Raw genomic sequence first — 21,643 nt, 5'->3', positions numbered from 1 at the left:
GAGAGAGAGAGAGAGAGAGAGAGAGAGAGAGAAAGAGAGAGAGAGAGAGAGAGAGAGAGAGAGAGGGAGGGGGTGAGAGAGAGAGAGAGAGAGAGGGACTGAGGGGGGAAGGGTTGGGAAGCGTTTGGGCATTTCTCGAGTGAGCGGAAGGAGACGGACAGACAGACAGACAGACAGACAGACAGACAGACAGACAGACAGACGGTAAAATGTCGCGGTCACATTAAACCACCGAAAGCATCAAATCGATGAAAAACTGCAACGAAGAATCCGAATCACAGACACGCGCAGCCGGAGCGATGCGAGCGACGCGGCGCGGCTGAGCGTTGAAGATGGGTGCCGTAGTACTACAGAGCCTTTTAATGTCTACTTTGTGTCTGCAGATACGAGGTGAGTTTACATTCAACGCACAATTCAGTCACTTTACACATCGGGTTCATATCGTGACCGCGCAAACACAACACTAGAGTGAAAAACACGCGCAGAATCTGTGTTTAGTGTGTGTGTTGTGTGTGTGTGTCGATGCTAACGTTAGCTGTGCTGTTGTATTGTTGTTGTTGAAGCTCGTCTCATGTCTGCTTAGATGTTTTTCCTCAGGTGTGTTGTGCTTGTTTTTGTTTTGACGGCCTTATTTGTTTCTTCCCTAAACTCGTTCGGTGTTGTTTAGTGCTGGAACACAAACTCGTTTTGTCTTCGAATATCTGCGTGATTTCTCCTCAGTGTCCCGTGGCCTGCACTCGCTAAAGGCCCGTGAATCTCAACCGAGACGTTTCTTTCAGGTTTTCATCTTTTAAAGTTGTTTTCTAGACGCTTCTCGTCACAAGTGTCTCATAAGCTCGTGAACAGATGTGTTTTCACACGCAGCTTTATAAACACGAGTGGAAGGAAACACACAGGACACTGTGGACTTCTGATGATGATGATGATGATGATGATGATGATGTTTTGTGGTCAATGTGTCAAATTGGGGTTTGATTTGGTGCCAGATTCCTGCAGCGCGAGCTCCGCTGACGTCACTCTATGTTCATATTAATTCACACATTTACCCCGTCAAGCACTTTTAGGTGAAATAATAACAAAGATATTAAAACAAGTTGTTCATTTTGTAAAGTTGGCAAAGAAACTGTGTGTCATTTATACTGAACATGTTTGGAAAGATATGAACTTATTTCTCAATGAGAATATTGAAAGTGGGTTATCAATAACTGGATATTATTTTGGCATTTTATGGCTCTGACGTCAACTCCGTTTGCTTTATTGTGAATAAAAACATTCTTCACTTATTTTACATAAGTGTAAATTCTCCGATAATAAGCTGTTATTTCTGGTTATGGAAGCAGTTGGAACAACGAGTGGAGTAAAACTGGTCTCATAAAGCCCACCACAGGACACAGAACTAAGTGTTTTTAGCTTATTTCTGGACTCTATTTCACCTTCTTTAAATAAGAAAGCCATTGAGACCATTTCAGTTTGTAAAGACTTTCTTTTGTATTCTGTATTTATTCTAACTGTATAATCCTGCACTTGCTAATGTCACTTCGGTTAGACGTAAACTACATTTCTTTACACTGTACTTGTATATGTGTTATGACAATAAAGTTAAATCTAATCTATATTCTGTAACTGATATATAATAACATTTCTCACCCTCATGTTTGTTTGTTTAGTTTTTTCTTCTCTTTACTTTTGTACATTTCAATCTTTTCTATGTTCTATGGTGATGATATATTTAACAACCCTTTTACATCCTGTATGCACTGTATACGTTGCATTTGAAAATTCTTTACTTAATTTATACTTTGTATTTGAACATGTCTTGTATTTCTTTGGTCAAAAGCAAAACTTTTTCTTTTTAAATGGCGCCAGTATGGCGTGGAACATTTCTTCATTTTTATGCAAATTATATTTTAATTGATTGTTTCTTCACCAAAAAAAACCAACAACACGCAATGTTTAGTGTTTAATTTACTACATGTGTAGTTGATTACATTTCGCTTATTAGATGTGTAGTTAGTTGTGTTTAAAGCCTTGTTTTTAAAATTGTGTAATTGATGTTTGACATCTGACCTACTGTACCCACCACAGGCCTGCCTCTGCTCCTGTACGCAAACCGGCGAGATCTACGACTGGTGGACGCGGCTCACGGTCGGGTGAACGCCACTGTGGTGATCGGCGGATTGGAGGACGCGGCGGCAGTGGATTATGTTTATGGTCAGGGACTGATATACTGGAGCGACGTGAGCGAGGAGGCCATTAAACGGACCGTGTTTAACACGTCTGTGCCCAGTGGGGTGCACACAACAGTCGTGTCCAGTCTGCCCTCTCCGGACGGCTTGTCGTGTGACTGGCTTGGGAATAAGCTTTACTGGACCGACTCGGAGACCAATCGCATAGAGGTGGCGGAGCTGGATGGAGCCTTCCGAAAAGTTTTATTCTGGCAAGATCTGGACCAGCCCAGAGCCATCGCCTTGGACCCCGGCCGAGGGTGAGTACAAGATGAGCTTCATCTCACACAAGATCTTTCTTTGAAGACGTTTCTGGTAATGCCGCCTTTTCACAGAAAGTCTGTTGGTTTATTCTGTATTATGTTTACATATAGGTAAGCAGGAGGTCTTGTGTAGTGGTCTATAGTCTGTAAGATTTGGGTTGATGCAGATAGCAGTGAGACTTGTGTGGAAGAAATAACATAAACTATTGATGTTGGTTGGATCATTTTCAGTTTTTAAATGTATATCTTACAAAATTGCACCGTTATTCTATCACAATTTTTTGAGAGTTTTTCTTTAACATCAAGCAGCCCTGTTGGTTATATAACGTTTTCAATATATTTTAGAAAAGGAAATATCCTATGGCATATCGAATATCACATTATTTAGCATGCTGTCACATATGGCATTTTTCTTTATTATAGGACAGCCTGATATTTTTGTATGTCTTTCTGCCTCGTGTAGCTCATTTGGCTCCATTTATCGCTCTAGCAAGACAATAATCTTGGATTCAATTCTCAAGAGACACACGCTGTATGAATGTAATAAACGGTTGATTATTATAAAAGGTGTCTCCTCAGAGCGTACATGTTTTAGTAAAGCACATCATCTCATGGACACTGTGTGTGTGTGTGTGTGTGTCATGTATGTGATGTTAGACAGACAGAACGACAGTAAATCAGTGCTGTATGTTCAGCGTGGCGGTCGTGACATGTTTCATCTTGTTTTCTGAATGTTTATGTTTAACAGGCCGGTAGTTATATGGGTTTTCATGAACACAGAGCGACCGTATGGTCTAAAATCGACCAGTTCTCTTTGCACGTCTAGACAATTTCTCGAGGGAAATAAACCAGTTATGTCAATATTTTGGGATCTCTGGTCAAGCGTGATTCGCATGTGCATTAATGTTGTGTACCTTTACAGTAGTATTGCATATCTTCGAAGAGTCTTTACTTTATTAAATTGATAAAAGACAGATACAGATGTGCAATGATGTTTTGTAGCACAAGTATAAAACGTCTGTTGTAAAAATATACAAGTGCAGTCACATCACATCAATAGGCAGGTTACTGATTTATGTTTCATACAGATGGATACATCAGGGCCATATCAGTCTTTGTTTACCTACATTGATTTTATTTATTTTTTAAGGTCTGTGTATTAAATGTTTTTGCTCTACAACAGAGTAGAGGTGAGCGGAAGGACCAAAAATCTATTTCACGGAATGAGTCATTTTACTTCTTGTTAAAGATATAGTTCACTGTATCAATGTCACATTATAATTCTATATCTTATGTCTCATTTTTCTAAGATTGATTTAATTTCTTCATTTGAAGGCTCACCATAGTTGTGATGTAGACAAGTTATGAAAATGTACTAATCATATCAAATGAAGTTCTAATGATAATGAGATATATTATTTATTTAAGGGATGCGCAATAAATTATCAGCCCATAAATGGTCATTTTGAATGTTATCGGCCAATAATCAAATTTAGGCCGATATATTATAGCGATAAATCATAAATGATTTCCTCTGGTTAAAGTTCTTCAGCTGCTCACAGTTATAATCCAGAACAGTTCTGTCTTTCTGTCGTGATCATTCACTTACTGATATTAGATGTAGATACAGTGTGTAGATATTTATGAAGGTGTGAATCATAGGAACAAAAGCACATTGTTTGAATCAGACTGCTGTCTGAATGTTTTCTGTCTTGAGATCTGTTAGACTCGTGGCTGTTAAGAACACTTCTCTAAGTTGCTCTGGGAGAACATCTATCATTTGTTTGTTGAATAAAAAAAGATAGCAGAAAAGTTTGAAGGTTAAAGAATATCTGCTTCCAATGTTAATAGATTATCGGTTATTGTTAACGCCCAAAATGTACAAGTCGTTGCAACCCTAATTTATTTATATTTATCTTCTGGCTATCATATGTATACTGTAGGAAGATCGACAACATGAACAATGAAGTATGAATAGGGCTGTGACAGTGGCCGTTCTTGTTGGCATCCAGAAAATAATGTTCCCTGGTGGTTATTTTTTGCAGAATGTTACAGTGTGTTTTTCAAAAAATGTTAAAAAATATATTTTTATTTTGGGTATTTTTTGCAAGTATGTTTTGTGAAATAGACTAGTGAAAAATACGACTGAAAATAATTAACTAGACTTCACACAAGGGTTAATATTCAAATGAATGACGTTTTCACTGCAAAAATAGTTTTTTTTTTAAATATTGAACTTTCTTAAATTAATAAATAAATTATTTTAATAAATCTATGACGATTCATTGTTTTAGGCCATTGACATTTAATTCTCATCATTTTTTTTATTCGGCTTTGAAATGACCATATTGTTTGATTTCCCTTAAAAATGGAGTCATCATATATTTAAGGATTATAATCCATGTCTATAATACAGCCGGCAAGTACATGTAAAACGAGTTGGATCAGGAGTGAATTGAAACTTCCATTCAAATGCTATCAGTCATAGAAATGAAATGCCTTAGTCTGTTTTTTTTCTCACTTGCAAGACTACAATAAAATGTTATTTCTATGTTAATGTCATTTTGGTTTTCACACTGAGATTAGTTTAAATAATATCTCAATACTGTTTTGTATGGTATCTGCTTTAAAGTTTTAAAGTTAAAGTCAAGTGATTGTTGGTACATTGACCTGTATTATCATACTTGTTATAATTTATACACTAAAATATGCAATATGGAGTCCCTAAATCTGCCCTTGTGTCTTCTATAGAGATGATCTGAAACCATCGCGATGGGGCGTTTACTTAATAATCGTGACAGCCATAATTATTTATATAAACTATATATTTCCCAAACACCGCACCGTTACCACCACGGTGGTCAAAACTGCCACAGTCACAGTCTTAATAATACAATCATTTATGTGGACAAATCTACCTCTATTGGTTAGTAAAAAACACAGAATTTAACAGATTTATACCAATTTATGTAAACTTAACATTATATCGCTCTAATTGCTTATTGGTTTATTTTTTAATGTTGCTATATAAGATTAAAGGTGGGGTGTCAGTTTTCTCTTAGCCATTGACACACCTCTACCCCATCTTTCACTTTCATCCTGTCCATCCTGTGCACCTTACTGCTGATTGGCTACAAGGTTGTTTTGGTACCGTTGGGCCACAGGAACGTTTTCAAAGTGTTAACTTTAGTCAACTAACCCTAACCTTGGTGCTGTGGAAAAAAAGTTAACGTACAGCCTTGACTCTAGTAATAATTACGGCTTGCCTTTGTTTCTAAAGCAATCGTGGGGAGTGTTAATACATTTAGATGGCTGCAGCGGACACTGGGTAAAACGCTTATACGTATGCAAACTTCACCAATCTGGATCCGAAGCAATTATATAATATCATTTTTTGTCTTCGGACAAGTAATATTTGTACTTGGACAAGTGAATGATAAGTGTACTGGTCCACAGGAAAACCACATGACGATGCTTAATGCCAAGCCCTGTTTGAGCATTGATCTCTTCTGTCAGTGATCTGGATCATGTGGTGGTCTGTCTCTCAGAGAGCAAAGCAGAAATTTGTTTTTGTGGTTTCTGTGTGTATATTATGTCGTCAGATGTGTTAGAATCAACACAATTACATTCCATCTTTAGTTGTGCATTAAGTAAGGAATAATTGATGACGGGCCGTTATTGGAAGGTTAATGCACACCCGAGGTGGTAATGTGTCCATGAAGCAAAGTGGCTGTTACACCCCGAATGTGCATTAACTGTAGATGAATGGAGCGCATCCGAGTCAATTATTCTGCTTATAACACAGTCCCCACACCACAGGACATTGCTCAAATGTTTGATTTTAAGGTTTGTCATGTTATCGCCTTTAAAATGCTCTTGATGGTAGAACTACTGCATCTGTTAGAGCAAATGAGCCACTGCTAAGGTGTGTGCGCGAGAGAGAGACCGCATGCGCACGCCTGCTGCGTGTTTGCAGTACTGTGACAGAAGAGCTAGTGATGATAAATGATTTATTCTCCGTTTCTACCATCAGCAGTAAAACAAATCACACAAACTTTTGTAAGAGAAGGTCTATCAGATTATATTTTTGATCAATTAGAAGCAGCATGAAGAGGAAAATGAACCAGTAGGCTATCAGGTTTTTTTATTGATCTATATCTGTATAGTTTTTTTAATGAAACTAGATAATAACCTTAAGGCAATGAATATAACCTTTCTGTTGTTTAAACTTGGCTCAGTGTATCGTCTCTCTAGACGCAGAGAATGTATTCGAACGTGATTATTTACCTGCTCTATTAAATAGATTTGGATTTGGTTCAAAATTCACCTCCTTGGTTCGCCAGCTCCATAACCAACCAAAGGCAGCAGTGGTCACAAATAAGATATCCTCACAATACTTCCCTCTGTCTAGAGGCACAAGGCAAGGTTGTCCCCTAAGCCCTTTGCTGTTTATTTTAGCCATTGAACCACTATCATCTATACTTGGATCATCACAGTTTATTAATGGTATTAAAAGAATGGTGGTAGATATAAAGTCTCTTTATATACCGGCGATCTATTACTATATATAACTGACCCACTATCATGTGTCTCCCAAGTTGTGAAAATACTCAACGAATATGCCGCCTTCTCGGGTTATAAGTTAAACCTCTCTAAAAGTGTATAAATATTTCTGAATCAACTTCACTCGCTCATACAGTGGTTTATATAAAGCAAATTATACTCCAATACTTTAAAATAACAATGAAGTCACCATTCCCACAATGGCTGGACTTGAGGAGAACTGCCATGATCTCAACTCTTATTGGATTCACAGACTTCTCCTTGGAAGCCCCCATATGTAATAATCCTCTTTTCCCAGCTGCCAAGCTAGATACTAACTTTAAGCAATGGCAAGACTTGGGCCAAGGTAAATGTTATCATTTTTTCATTGACAATATTTTTTGCTAACTTTAATGATGTGGTACAAAAAATTAATCTTCCAAAATCAGATTTTTCTGCTATCTTCAGACGCGTCATTTTATCTGGGCCCATTGTCCCACATTTCCTTAAATGCCCTGTGAACCACAACTAGATTATTCTTAAGATGCCTCCACACTCCAAGGGGCTCATTTTCAAAATATATAACTTAACTATGACATTCCAAAGTACATGACTAGAGAAGATTAAACCTGAATGGATGGGGAGCTAGGGGGAAATGCCTTTGCAACAGAAGAAATCACCAACTCCACCTAAACTGTTGTTATGGTTTAGTGACCTAATGGTGTTTCTGAAAACTTTATTTTGAGATAATGCAGTTGTATTTGTACTTCCACAATGTGACCATGTGTGTTATTGTTTTTATTTATTTCATTTAGTTTTATGGGAGGTTTATGTTGAAATGGGGATTTGGGGTGACAAATTGGGCGAAAAAAATGCATGCCTTTGAAAGTGCTATGTCACTATATATGTTCTGATAAACACAATAAAAAATAAATAAATAAAAAGCTTGGCTCAGTGATATGCAACTGTAATGCGGTCAGTAGACCTGGAACACCTTCATAGCTGTGCATTTACTGAAAGTTAATGTAGCCATAGAACGTTTGTCAACCAATCAGATTCAACAGAGGAAATGAAATGAGTTCATTAGCTGCTAAGATTTATGCCTTCATCTGAGAGTGATGTCATCATCATCATCATCATCACTGGTAAACCCCAAAAACTGAATCCGTTTGCTATCAATTCAACAGCTTTGGCCGAATCTATTTATCAGTTTAAGGAAAGAGCTGTTGTTCTGGTCCTGTGTGTGTGTGTGTGTTGTTGATGTCATTGAAGGGTCTGGTTGTATTTGAGGCCTGACTTACTGCTCTCTTCATGATGCTTTACAAACATCTCAGGTGTTCATGCTCACAGGAAACGCATCATCACTCCTCCCTCATGCTGCAGCTGTCCAAACAACAAATCTCAGACATTCAGTCCAAAGTGAAACACATTCATGTGAAATCCCGCCCCTGTGTGTGTCTCTGTGAGATGAGTCACCTTCTCCTCACACACACACACACACACACAGTTGTGTCTGGACGTGTCTTCAGGGATGGGCTCTTCTCTGTATCATCATCATCATCATCAGTTGAGGTGGATTCAGAGAGAGAGATGATTCTAGATTTGTATAACCTCAGCAGCGCTCACAGCTAAACACACACGACTGCTTTTATATGCGAATGTTGAAACGCCACTCCACAAGACGAGACCGTCATACAACCTCATGTGTCCATAAAAACACCAATGAAGTGAAAGTGCTGTTGCTGTATGGCTTGTTTTTATCTGAAACTGAAAATCAGATCATCATCATAACCTGCCTTACATCAAATACAGTTTAAAAGTTTTTAGGTGGAAAAAAGGATAAAAACCCGATATAATAAAGACATAATTTTTCTCACCATGAAAATAGCCACGGAAGCTGGCATTGCCTTAAAACAATCAATCAAACAAATAAACGTCGTCATCATCAGCGCTGATGTTTTCACCTCTTAACTAGAGTTGTTTTGATACCGATACTAGTATGGGAACTGCCACCAATATCACAGAAAATTCTGGTATCCTAAGCCTGTTAGGACCGGACTAGTTTTCTAAACGCCGTCTAACACAATGATTTGATGTAGCGATTCGGACGGGACTAAATATTACAGCGCTGGCGAAGATCACATGTTCTGGATGTGTGTGTTGCGTATAGTCCCATGACCCAACAACAGCAGCCTGCTTATAATAAACCCACAGAAATGAAGTAAACATGATTATTTCATATAATAATTTCTCATTTTCATTCATTTACATTACCATTACGTAATTGTGTGGACAAATAAAGCTGACATCCTTCCGGACTGATATCAGTAAACTGATATTACAGTTGCTAGTCTTAACAGTTTACCAGACAACAGGAATATTCAATGAATTGGATGCAGGAAGAATATAAGTGTGTTAGTAAGAGCTTACGGCAGTCCGCATTGGCCAAAACACGTAAAGAAACATTTTGAGAAGATATTGTCAGCGATCACAGACATTCGCAGTCAGACAGGATTCGATTTCTCAGAGGACCACTGAAAAGGTCAATTGCTCTGTGTTTTTAATGCCGTCCGAATCAGCAAAGTCTGTTATTTTTTCTTTAACGAACGCCTGGAAAACTAATCCCGTCCCAATAGGGCTCTTGAATCCAATTACAGATTTCTTTTTTTGTTCACGTGTCTCTTCTCTCTCACAGCTACATGTATTGGACAGACTGGGGCGAAATCCCAAAGATCGAGCGTGCTGGGATGGACGGTACCCATCGCTCGGTCATTATTGACTCTGATATTCACTGGCCAAACGGACTCACCCTCGACTACGACCAGAAGAAGCTCTACTGGGCCGATGCCAAGTTTAACTTCATCCACCGCTCAAATCTGGACGGTTCTGGAAGGTAAACGAGTGCGCTCATGATACTATATGTGTGTACGTTCGGACACCTGCAGCGTCTCACGTGTTTTTGGTTCACAGGGAGGTCGTGGTGAAAGGATCTTTACCTCATCCGTTTGCTCTGACGCTGTACGAGGACACGCTCTTCTGGACAGACTGGAACACACACTCCATACACTCCTGTAACAAACACACGGGAGAAGACACCCGAGAAATCCACTCCAACATCTTCTCACCCATGGACATCCACGTCTTCAGTCAGAAGAGACAGCCAATGGGTAAGAGCTCTTCACAACATGTGGATTGTTCAGAGATCAGACCATTCGAAGGTGATGTGTGTGAATCATCATCATTCTCTATGACATTGATGTTTTTGTGTGAAATCTTGACATATCAGTGTGTGCGAAAGGTAAACATGTGCACTTGTTCCTCAATCAGCTCTGTTTATTTTTGAGCTGCTCAACAATAAGTCAGTCAGTCTATGCTTTGGTTTCCCATAATGCTTTGAGTGGTTTCCTGAAACAATACACACAGGCTGCTCGTGCACAATAGAGCTTCTGTTCTCTTCTCTTCTGTGTGCCGATTGAATGCAGAGAATTTCACATAGTGCTGAAAAACTCCAACAAGCAGACGCTCTCCTCCTTACACCCCCCTCACCACACATCCTCTCTCAGACATTCAAAAGAACTTTATTGGCAGGACAAAAGAACATTTTGGCATTGCTTAGGGCATAAAAATACGACTCAAATAATGACTTTAAACATACAATATACTGTAAAAGAAAAAACCAGTAATACAGAAATCACTTTATCTTTTAACTTAATAACAGTTCAACAATATGTACATTCATGAAGGGAATCTTAAGTCATGCTGTCCGTACTTCTTCTTTGTATGTTTTATGGCAGGTTACAAACAAACTTTAGTTTATAGTGCCACCTACTGTGAGAGAAGAAAAATGTCTATATTGCCTTATATATTTTCATATGACCTCACTGTTCCTAATAAATCTCCATATTGCATTTGGGCCATCATATAAGATATTACTTCATGGGAATCCCTTACATCCTATCTTTCCAAACTTTCTGCCAAAACACAGCGAATGGTCATGTGACTTGTTTTATACGCCACGTGAGTTGTAAATACGACAACAAGTGTTTCCATTGCAATTTTTGTGCTATATATATATCTTTATCTTATTGCCTGGAAAAACACCTCATGCGACATGATAACTTTTCTTGGGAGTTTTTTGCGAAACTAACGTGTTTCCATTGGCCGTTTTTTATTTGCTATTTCAATTTGCGCATTTTGAAGTGTACTGGACACCTGGCTTCTCTCTCTCTCTCTCTCTCTCTCTCTCTCTCTCTCTCTCTCTCTCTATCTCTATCTCTATCTCTATCTCTATCTCTATCTCTATCTCTATCTCTATCTCTATCTCTCTCTATCTCTCTCTCTATCTCTCTCTCTATCTCTCTCTCTATCTCTCTCTTACATGTATGACAGTAAATATACAACAAAAACAAACCATAATATGATATCAAAATCATTTGATGTGTGACCTTAAAGAGATAGATGAGTAAAAAAATAGCTCCATTATGACAGTCCTTTCTTTCTCATTCTTTCGTTTTAGTTGTAGCTCATTCAGATGTGGGTTATAGTTCTTGTTAACCTCGTCTCAGATCTGTGTGAGGTCACGAGAGGTCAGTTTGTGCGAACGCTCGGAATGAAATTTGATGATGAAATCATTTTTTGTCAGATGTGCCGAGTCCCTGCGTTCTGAAGAACGGTGGATGTTCTCATCTGTGTCTGCTGTCACCGGTTAAACCGTATTACCAGTGCGCCTGTTCAACTGGAGTCCAACTGCTGGACGACAACAAGACCTGCAGAGATGGTGAGACACACCCGCCGTGATGTCACTTCCTGTCTGTATTGTCGTGTTTAGTAAATGTTGCTGTTTTCTGTGAATCTGATGATGGATGAACGTGATAAGTCATCCAACAGACTGTATAGCTGAAACAAATGTGAATGTTTCCATTGCGTGGTTCTTCCAATCAGAGCTCAAGAACCACACGTGACGGTCGATTTATGATGTGACACAGTTTGAACTGTGGATTTGACCTTTGCCCCACTTGCCAGGTGCCACACAGCTTCTCCTGCTGGCCCGACGCACAGACCTGCGCAGAATCTCTCTCGACACCCCTGACTTCACAGACATCATACTTCAGACCGACGACATCCGCCATGCCATCGCTATCGACTACGATCCCGTGGAGGGTTACGTCTACTGGACGGACGATGACGTCCGAGCCATTCGCAGGTCGTACCTGGACGGGAGTGACACTCAGTTTGTGGTGACGTCGCAGGTGGATCACCCGGACGGGATCGCCGTCGACTGGATCGCACGCAATCTTTACTGGACCGACACCGGCACGGACCGGATCGAGGTAACCCGGCTGAATGGAACCATGAGAAAGATCTTGATATCAGAAGATCTGGACGAGCCCAGAGCCATCGTGCTGGACCCCGTCGCTGGGTAAGAAAACCGGCCTTTGTTGAATATTCAGCGTCCTGCAGTGTGAATACAGCGTGAAGGTCCTGTCTTTCATCCCGCAGGTACATGTACTGGACAGACTGGGGTGAAGGGCCAAAGATCGAGAGAGCCGCTCTGGACGGCACAGACAGACTGGTGCTGGTCAACACGTCTCTGGGGTGGCCCAATGGACTCGCCCTCGATTACACTGATAGAAAGATTTACTGGGGAGATGCTAAGACGGACGTGATCGAGGTGAGACAGGGTGTTATTGAGTTTGAAGCCGCTTGAGCTCTGGAGAACATCATGAATGTGCTCTTAAGTGTCTCCTGAAATTAGATTTCTGTGCTCTAGAAGTGTGTGTTCATTGGGTTCTGTGGTTTCAGCAGCACACATCTGTTTGTGATTTTTCCTCCACTCAGCTGCGGTTCACTCTGTTTAGAATAGTCCAGATTTTGAAAGCCACACCACACTGCGGTTCCGAGTCTCAAACCAGCAGAGACCGTTCCACTGAGGTCGCAACGCTCAAGATGGAAATTTCATTTTAAACGTGTGTGTTTGGAGAAAAGAAAGCTGTGTGCGAGTGTGTTCTGGAATACTTGTTTCTGAGAAAATGAGGTGGAGTTCAGGACACAAGAGATTTATGTTCATCAAGACCTCAGCTGTGTGAGATTGTCATTTTGATCTCATTCTTGTAAACATCAGTAATGCTGGACTCGTATCTCCTGATTGTGATGTTGTCCAGATGCATCTTTTATTGAGTTGTGTTGATTCAGGTGATCATTGAATGTTTTACATGAGGAAATCAACCCACACACACACACACACACACACAATGTCAGAGTGCGTAGAGGCGTGCGGTCAATGCGCGTGTGTGTGTGTGTGTGTCCACGGCTGCTTCTCATTATTGCGGGATAGTATTTTGTCAACTTTCCACACACTCTTCTCACTTCTTTCTTGTTTCAGTCATGTTCTCTTTCTCTCTGTGTGCGGCTCACGTACAGCCAATCACAAACTATCTAATGTTGTTGAGTGATGTGATGATGGGAAGTGTTTGTGAATTGTCTTCGGTCAGGTAATGGAGATGGACGGCTCGGGCAGACGGGTGTTAGTTCAGGAGAATCTGCCTCACATCTTTGGCTTCAGTCTGCTGGGCGACTACATCTACTGGACGGACTGGCAGCGTCGCAGCATTGAGCGTGTGCACAAACGCAGCGCTGAGCGGGAGGTCATCATAGACCAGCTGCCTGACCTCATGGGTATCAAAGCCACATACGTTCACAAGACCTTTGGTGAGAAATGACTGTGGTGTGAAGAGGCTCTTGTGTTGTTGTGGTGGATTTTTAACGTGTGAATATCTCTCCTGGGAGTAGGTGTGAACCCGTGTGCGGTGGCTAACGGCGGCTGCAGTCATCTGTGTCTCTATAAACCTCTGGGGGTGTCGTGTGCGTGTCCAATCGGTCTGGAGCTCATGGCGGATTTGACCACCTGTATCGTTCCTGAGGCCTTCCTGCTGTTCTCACGACACACAGACATCAGACGCATCTCTTTGGAAACCTACACCAACAACGTGGCCATCCCGCTCACGGGAGTGAAGGAAGCCTCCGCACTCGACTTCGACATCACCGACAACCGGATCTACTGGACGGACATCACGCTGAAGGTAAGGAACTCTCTCTGTCCGTCCGTCTGAAGCACATCTTAGAGTCTCGCAGGAAGTTTTTAAACGGATCTTCTGATTTTCTTCTGTTTTGCAGACGATCAGTCGAGCGTTTATGAATGGCAGCGCTCTGGAGCACGTGGTGGAGTTCGGCCTGGATTATCCTGAGGGAATGGCTGTGGACTGGCTGGGAAAGAACCTGTACTGGGCCGATACTGGAACCAACCGCATCGAGGTGGCCAAACTGGACGGTCAGCACAGACAGGTCCTGGTGTGGAAAGATCTGGACAGTCCACGAGCTCTGGCGCTGGACCCTGTTGAGGGGTGAGCGGGTGTCCTCTCGGCTCTGTTGGAACGATGTGTTGGTTTGTGGTCTCACTGTGTGCTGCTCCTCTTTTTCTCAGCTTCATGTACTGGACAGAATGGGGCGGCCGGCCCAAGATCGACCGCGCTGCCATGGACGGGTCTGGTCGTATCACGCTGGTGCCGAACGTGGGACGTGCTAACGGACTCACCATCGACTATGCAGAACGCCGTCTCTACTGGACAGATCTCGACACGACCCTGATCGAATCTTCCAACATGCTGGGTGAATATCACTGATGTCAACACTTGCGTTCACACTCGTATAGATCCCATCGGTTTTACTTTTGCGCCTGCTCCACAGTAAAAGTGTTGTTCGTGTGTCCCGCAGGTCTGGAGCGAGAGGTGATCGCAGATGATCTGCCGCATCCCTTTGGACTCACACAGTATCAGGACTACATCTACTGGACCGACTGGAGCCAGCGCAGCATTGAACGGGCCAACAAAACCAGTGGGCAGAACCGCACCATCATACAGGGTCACCTGGATTACGTCATGGACATCCTGGTGTTTCATTCATCCCGGCAGGGCGGTTGGAACACATGCGCGACTAATAACGGCCACTGTTCTCATCTGTGTCTCGCTGTCCCCGTCAGCAGCTTTGTGTGCGGCTGCCCGGCTCATTACTCGCTCAACTCTGACAACAAGACATGCAGCGGTGAGTTCACAGGTCATTAAGTGTGGTCACTGTGGGTCACGGGACCTCCGGGAGTCATTACATTGCCAGAAGGGCTGTTTGACCATTAAAGTGAAAGTTCACCCAAAAATAAACATTCTGTCATCATTTACTCTCCCTCAAGTCATGACTTTCTTTTTTCCCCAGAACACAAAAGAAGATATTTTGAAGTAAGTTGGTAAAACCGAACAGCGCCGACCCCCATTCTCTTCTGTTGTATGGACACAAAGCCAACGAAGTGAATCGGCCAGTTACCAACATCCTTCAAAATATCTTCTTTTGTGTCATACAGGTTTGACATGACGATGACAAATTAAATAATGACAGAATGTTTATTTTTGGGTCACTTAAATCACCTTCAGAATAAAAGTTTCTGAACATAATAAATGTCTGTGCGCTGTGCATATTTATTTTGAATTTATAAACACGTACACATATATAGATATTTGAGAATAATGTAAAACAGTGGTTCTCAAACCTTTTGGTTGTAAGGCCCTTTGTACAGAGTGCATTGCTTTGCCCGTCCCCAAACTTTTTTTAAATGAAACCAAAAACATATATAGTTACACCATGTTAAAGGATCAATTATTTTGCTTGGTGGTCTTGTTTTTCTGATGTTTGGTTACACAAAATTTATGAAAGACGTCTTTCTACACTTTAAAATCTGTGGCCCCCAGTTTGAGACCCACTGAATTAAAAATGGTAAAATAAGAGTACTCAATAAAACCCTTTTGTTCTCTCTCTCTGTCTGTCAGCACCCTCGTCCTTTCTGCTCTTCAGTCAGAAGTCTGCTATTAATCGTATGGTTATTGATGAGCAGCAGAGTCCTGACATCATGCTGCCCATCCACAGTCTCAGAAACGTGCGTGCCATCGACTACGACCCACTGGACCGACACCTCTACTGGATCGACTCCAAACAGAATGTGATCCGCCGGGTGTTGGAGGACGGTAACCAGGTAACCACAGGGACATCGGCTGCTCGTGACTCGTTGTTTTTAGTTTTCTAGAGTCATCTTATTGGCTGTGTTTTTGTCTCAGAGTGTTGCTGTGGTGTCCAACACTGTGGGCGGGGCTAACCTCGGCCTGCAACCCTATGACCTCAGCATTGACATCTACAGTCGCTTCATCTACTGGACGAGTGAAGTTACCAATGTCATCAATGTCACACGCACGGACGGTTCTCGGGTCGGAGTGGTTCTCCGCGGAGAACATGACAAACCCCGAGCCATCGTGGTGAACCCTGAGAAAGGGTGAGGAGCTGTTTTTTTTTTTGTTTCTTAGATTGTTTATAAAGAATCAGACTAGGTGTGAGTGAAGCCTTTATTGTGTCACTGTGACTCATGAACACATGTGAAGGATCATTTGTGGGCTTGTGCTGCAGGTACATGTACTTCACTAACCTGCAGGAGCGCTCACCTAAGATCGAGCGAGCCGCTCTGGACGGAACCGAGCGGGAGGTTTTGTTCTTCAGCGGTCTTGGGAAGCCGGCGGCTCTTGCCATCGATAATGAGCTGAACAAACTCTTCTGGGTGGACATGGACCTGAGACGCATCGAGAGCAGCGATTTGTCTGGTGAGCTCACAGGGTTAAAGGTCACTGCTGTTGATGCTCCAGCAGAAATTAACATCTGCAGATAAGTTTTGTTATGCTTCATGTGGCGCCGCAAGATCCGACGAGTGGATGTCATCCAAGTACTGCGACAGTTTGCTCTCGCGGTACTTGGATGTAATCCACCCATCGGATCCTGCAGCGGCGTATGAAGTCAAACAAGCCTAACGCTTCTGTTCACCGCCAGCTCATGTCACTCGAACGCTTTATGAACCATTCCCTTCTCTCCACATCATTCCCCCAGGAGCCAATCGGGTCGTCATCGAGGACGCCAACATTCTGCAGCCCGTCGGACTGACGGTGTTCGGGAATCATTTGTACTGGATTGACCGTCAACAGCAGATGATCGAGCGGATTGATAAGGTCACTCGCGAGGGCCGGACGAAGATTCAGGCGCGAATCTCGTCTCTGAGCGACATCCACGCTGTCCATGAGCTCGACATGGAGGAGTACAGTAAGTCTCGTCTCATCCGCATTTCTGAGATTCATGCTGATTACAACCAGAGCTGATGTCTCTCTCTCTCTCTCTCTCTGTGTGTGTGTGTCGTGCAGACAGACACCCGTGTACGTCTGATAACGGAGGCTGTTCACACATCTGCATTGTTAAAGGTGACGGAACGACTCGCTGCTCGTGTCCCGTTCACCTGGTGCTGCTGCAGGATGAGCTCTCCTGTGGAGGTACTGACTTCTCACTTCCTGCTCTTACTGTGTGTTTCTATTGGCTGCCGTCTGACCCCTGACCTCTCTTCAGAGCCGCCCACATGCTCTCCGGAGCAGTTCTCGTGCGCATCGGGTGAGGTGGACTGCATCCCGCAGGCGTGGCGCTGTGACGGTTTCGCCGAGTGTGACGACAGCAGCGATGAGCGTGACTGTCCCGTCTGCTCGGACGAGGAGTTTCAGTGTGACAGTAAACAGTGTGTGGATCTTTCCCTGCGCTGCAATGGAGAAATCAACTGCCAGGACCGATCGGACGAGAACAAATGTGAAGGTAGTGCTCCACGCAGTGTGATTATTAGGCTTCGATCTGTTGATGGATCACTTCAGGGTCACTCACAGACTCTCTCTCTTTCTTTCTGTAGTTCTGTGTCCTTTAGATCAGTTCACCTGCGCCAACGGTCAGTGCATTGGACGCCATAAGAAGTGTGACCACAACTTAGACTGCACTGATAACTCTGATGAGATCGGATGCTGTAAGTCTGATTCTCATTCCTTCATGTCACAGTAGATCTTCAACAGACTCTAACGATGCGGTTTTGTTCTCAGATCCTACAGAAGAACCGTCCTTTCCTCCCACGAACACCATCGGCTCAATCGTGGGTGTTGTCATGGTGTTGTTCGTGGTGGGCGCCGTCTACTTTGTGTGTCAGCGTGTTCTGTGTCCTCAGATGAAGGATGACGGTGAGACCATGACCAATGACTTTGTGGTCCATGGTCCCTCGTCTGTGCCGCTGGGTTACGTCCCCCACCCCAACTCTCTGACGGGATCTCTGCCAGGTGACTGACTGATAGACACGGTGAGCTGAGTGGAGACTCTGATGATGGCGGCAGTGATGTCAGTGTGTTTTGTGTGTTTGTTTCAGGAATGTCTCGAGGTAAATCTGTCATTGGCTCTCTGAGCATCATGGGAGGCAGCAGCGGACCCCCGTACGACCGCGCTCACGTGACGGGCGCTTCCTCAAGCAGTTCCTCCAGTACCAAGGGCCCTTACTTCCCTCCTGTGAGTCTGACCAATCAAACGTCACGTGGATTCTATCTGTGTGACTTTGGTTTGAGGTTGTCGTTGATGTCATCTGCTGTTTATGGTATTTCAGATTCTCAATCCTCCTCCGTCACCTGCCACTGTGAGGTCCCAGTACACTATGGAGTTTGGGTACTCGTCAAACAGCCCGTCGACACACCGCTCGTACAGGTAACTCCCACAGGGTTAGGGTTAAAGGTCAAGGTCTTTTTTCAATGGTTTAGTAGAAACTGAGGTTTTCATTTAAAAACCAGAGCTCACGGATGACGCTTCAGTGTCTCTGCATGCGTCTTGATGAAATATTTCAAGTGAATTAGCATGACTGCGTTAACACTGTGTGTGTGTGTGTGTGTGTGTGTGTGTGTGTGTGTGTGTGCACGCGTGTCAGCTACAGACCATACAGTTACAGACACTTTGCCCCTCCAACGACGCCCTGCAGCACAGACGTGTGTGACAGCGACTACACACCGGGCCGTCGGCCGCCGCACGTGTCCAGCACCGCAGCTAAGGGCTACACCAGCGACCTCAACTACGACTCGGAGCCCCTCCCACCTCCACCCACCCCGCGCAGCCAGTACCTCTCAGCGGAGGAGAACTGCGAAAGCTGCCCGCCGTCACCGTTCACGGAGCGCAGCTACTCGCATCATCTGTATCCCCCGCCCCCGTCGCCCTGCACGGACTCGTCCTGAGCCACGCCCATCCTGCGCAAGTCCCCGCCCATCACCTCTGTGTAAATAGCTGTTGATGACGTGATGGGGGCAGGGATAATTCAATTCCCTTTCCGGATTCCTGGTGGTCCTGTACATTAGAAGAAAAGAAACATATTTATATATTTTCTATACAGTGTTTATTGGTTATGCCATAGAGCTTTGTATTAAAATAAATTTGTACATTTTTTAAGAGAAAATTTTATGAAATCAACACAAATGTAATAAGTTGCCTTAATCTGGGAGTTTAGAATCAAACTACCTTCTACCACACTGAAGGATTTCTAAAAGACTTTCCAATGCCAAATAATTCACATGAAACCCCTCAGAGAGGAGAGACGCCCCCCACCCCACCCACAGGCTCTGAGCAGAACCTCACTGTGACTTATCTGAGAACACATGATTTCACAATCAGCTGCTGGCTGGGCGCCGAGCTCTCAAAGAAGATGGTACTATTATTATTTTTCTACTAGTTTTGTATTGAAAACATCATTGACCTTCAACTGGAATGAGTTGCAGAACTGCAGCAAGGTCAGTTTCACATCTGATGGTTCAGAGCTGCAGTGCTGTGCATCATGGGAAGTGGAATCAATGGCAACAGTGTGAGCTCCACAATCGAACCAAAAATGATCTGCGGCGTCTCTGGATGTTTGTGTTTACTCCAGTCCGCAGGTGAATGAAAACACGGCTTACAATCACGGACGACTTCTCGTGCCTGACCGTTTTTAGACTCTTTTGAATCATTTTTCATCTTTTTTAAATATCAGTGCCCGCAAAAGGTCAAATATTTTTGTACTGCATACTGTGTAGATACTGTATTTATAAGCTATAAAAGAAAATTCTCATTCATTTTGTCTATGATCATATCCTTGGCATACATCTGTTTATATCCCACCAGTAACTACAGACATGTGTGTGTGTGTGTGTACACAAAGACAATCATCATGTTGTGTGTGTCTGCATGTTTAACCATCGTGCGTGTGTTTGTGTGTCCGTTTAGACACTGAAACTAACAGAACATTCATCACACAAGCACAGATGGTGTGTTTAGACCTCAGGCGTGTGTGTGTGTGCGTGCGCGTGTGTGATGTTACAGATGTGTGTATGTGTGAGATTTTCATTTCTAAACGGTGATGCCCATATGACCCATAAGTCTCTGTGTTTTTAGCACTTCTACATGAATCTGAACTCTTTGCTAAATGGAATCTCACCAGCAGAATGAGAGTCTATATTATTGGATTCCATCGGTTTTCCAGCTAAATATCTTTAAAATTCTGCATCGTATGGTTTGAATGTTTGTTTGTTGATCATGACACGTGTGTATGATAATAGTTTATGATGTTCTCTTGTTAAACTTCAGACAAATCTAATCAGCATCTCATGTGTTTGAGTTCATACGTGATTCTTGTTTTTCTGTGTGTAACAGCAGCTTGTGGTGCAATCGTACAAGTGTGTTCAAGAAGCAGCTATTCCAAATCTTTCAGTACCCCAATCCTCCCTTTAAATGGTCTGTGCTGCAAGGGCTTCTGGGTAACTCAGACCAGCATTTACATTTTCTTAACTGCACTTTACAGGACCTGTTTAGTTGTGTCTGTGTGTGTGTGTGTGTACTCATGGGAACTGTTAAAGTCCATGAGAGCAGTTGTTGGGTTGTGAGTCGGGTCACATCGCACCCATCAGAAGCGCTGCTGTAAAGTCAAGCTTCTCTTCATGAGTGTCTGTCAACCTGTTGCTGGAAAATGTTACAAGCACTTTGAAGGAATGAACACGATTCATTCATCACGCAATCCGCTTTAACTTCATTTTCAGCATAAGATTGTTTTTGGTCTTTGGTTCATTGTTTATTTGAATACCCACAATGCCTTGCATTGGTGAGGTTAAGAGGTGACCAACATTTGGTTTCTCATCAGTCATGAATTTCCTCTCACTCACTCTACCTTGTGTACATTGACACGTTACATGTAAAACATTGTGTAAAGATGGATGTGTACAGCTCATTCAATCACGTCTTCAAGCTGTTGTAATAAATGAAATGATTGTTTTTTAATAAAATTGACTTGAACATTAAGTGTAGTGTTTTGTCTACAGATGTTTTCCACTGAAAGTGCTTCTGGCGATGTTCTAACTTGTATCGATCATTCGTTTTGACTTTTTCAAACGGCCTGTATAAGTGCAGTTATCACAGGGGTCGTAAATGAAGGAAGGTTGTCGATGTCGGTTTAGCCATGAGGAAGTTTCTCATGTGACCTGACCAGCAGGCGGCGCTGCGAACTGATGTCTCGGGTGGCGGCTCATTGATGTGTGATGAGATATGAATAATAAGAAACCGTCAGGTATTTAATCATTATATTATTACTGTAAATGTCCTTAATATGAACTAAGATGGCAAGTGATCTGTTAGTGTTTGCAGATCTGTTGCAAGAGCAGTAATGCACTCGACTTT

The 21,643-nt window shown here is 42.8% G+C and overlaps 1 protein-coding gene across 2 annotated transcripts; it reads left to right on the top strand.

The window, feature by feature from the left end:
• The first annotated feature begins 66 nt into the window (after positions 1-66).
• Positions 67-21,267, top strand: lrp6 (low density lipoprotein receptor-related protein 6). Of its 2 annotated transcripts, none has more exons than XM_079454414.1 (23): positions 67-390; positions 2,086-2,485; positions 9,726-9,923; positions 10,001-10,197; positions 11,673-11,807; positions 12,053-12,449; positions 12,530-12,701; positions 13,522-13,738; positions 13,820-14,109; positions 14,204-14,430; positions 14,511-14,695; positions 14,801-15,127; positions 15,901-16,103; positions 16,186-16,397; positions 16,529-16,719; positions 17,000-17,209; positions 17,308-17,433; positions 17,507-17,743; positions 17,835-17,945; positions 18,019-18,249; positions 18,336-18,472; positions 18,567-18,664; positions 18,882-21,267. In XM_079454414.1, exons 1-23 carry the CDS (start codon positions 333-335, stop codon positions 19,180-19,182), a joined length of 4,860 nt encoding a protein of 1,619 aa, XP_079310540.1. In that variant the 5' UTR covers positions 67-332; the 3' UTR covers positions 19,183-21,267. The 2 variants fall into 2 exon arrangements, with proteins under 2 accessions (XP_079310540.1, XP_079310541.1); XM_079454415.1 differs by having other exon boundaries at positions 95-390; positions 18,888-21,260.
• The last annotated feature ends 376 nt before the right edge of the window (positions 21,268-21,643 follow it).

Source organism: Barbatula barbatula, assembly GCF_947034865.1.
Source record: "Barbatula barbatula genome assembly, chromosome: 4".
Lineage (NCBI taxonomy): Eukaryota > Metazoa > Chordata > Actinopteri > Cypriniformes > Nemacheilidae > Barbatula > Barbatula barbatula.
This window is presented reverse-complemented; position numbering and strand designations above follow the sequence as displayed.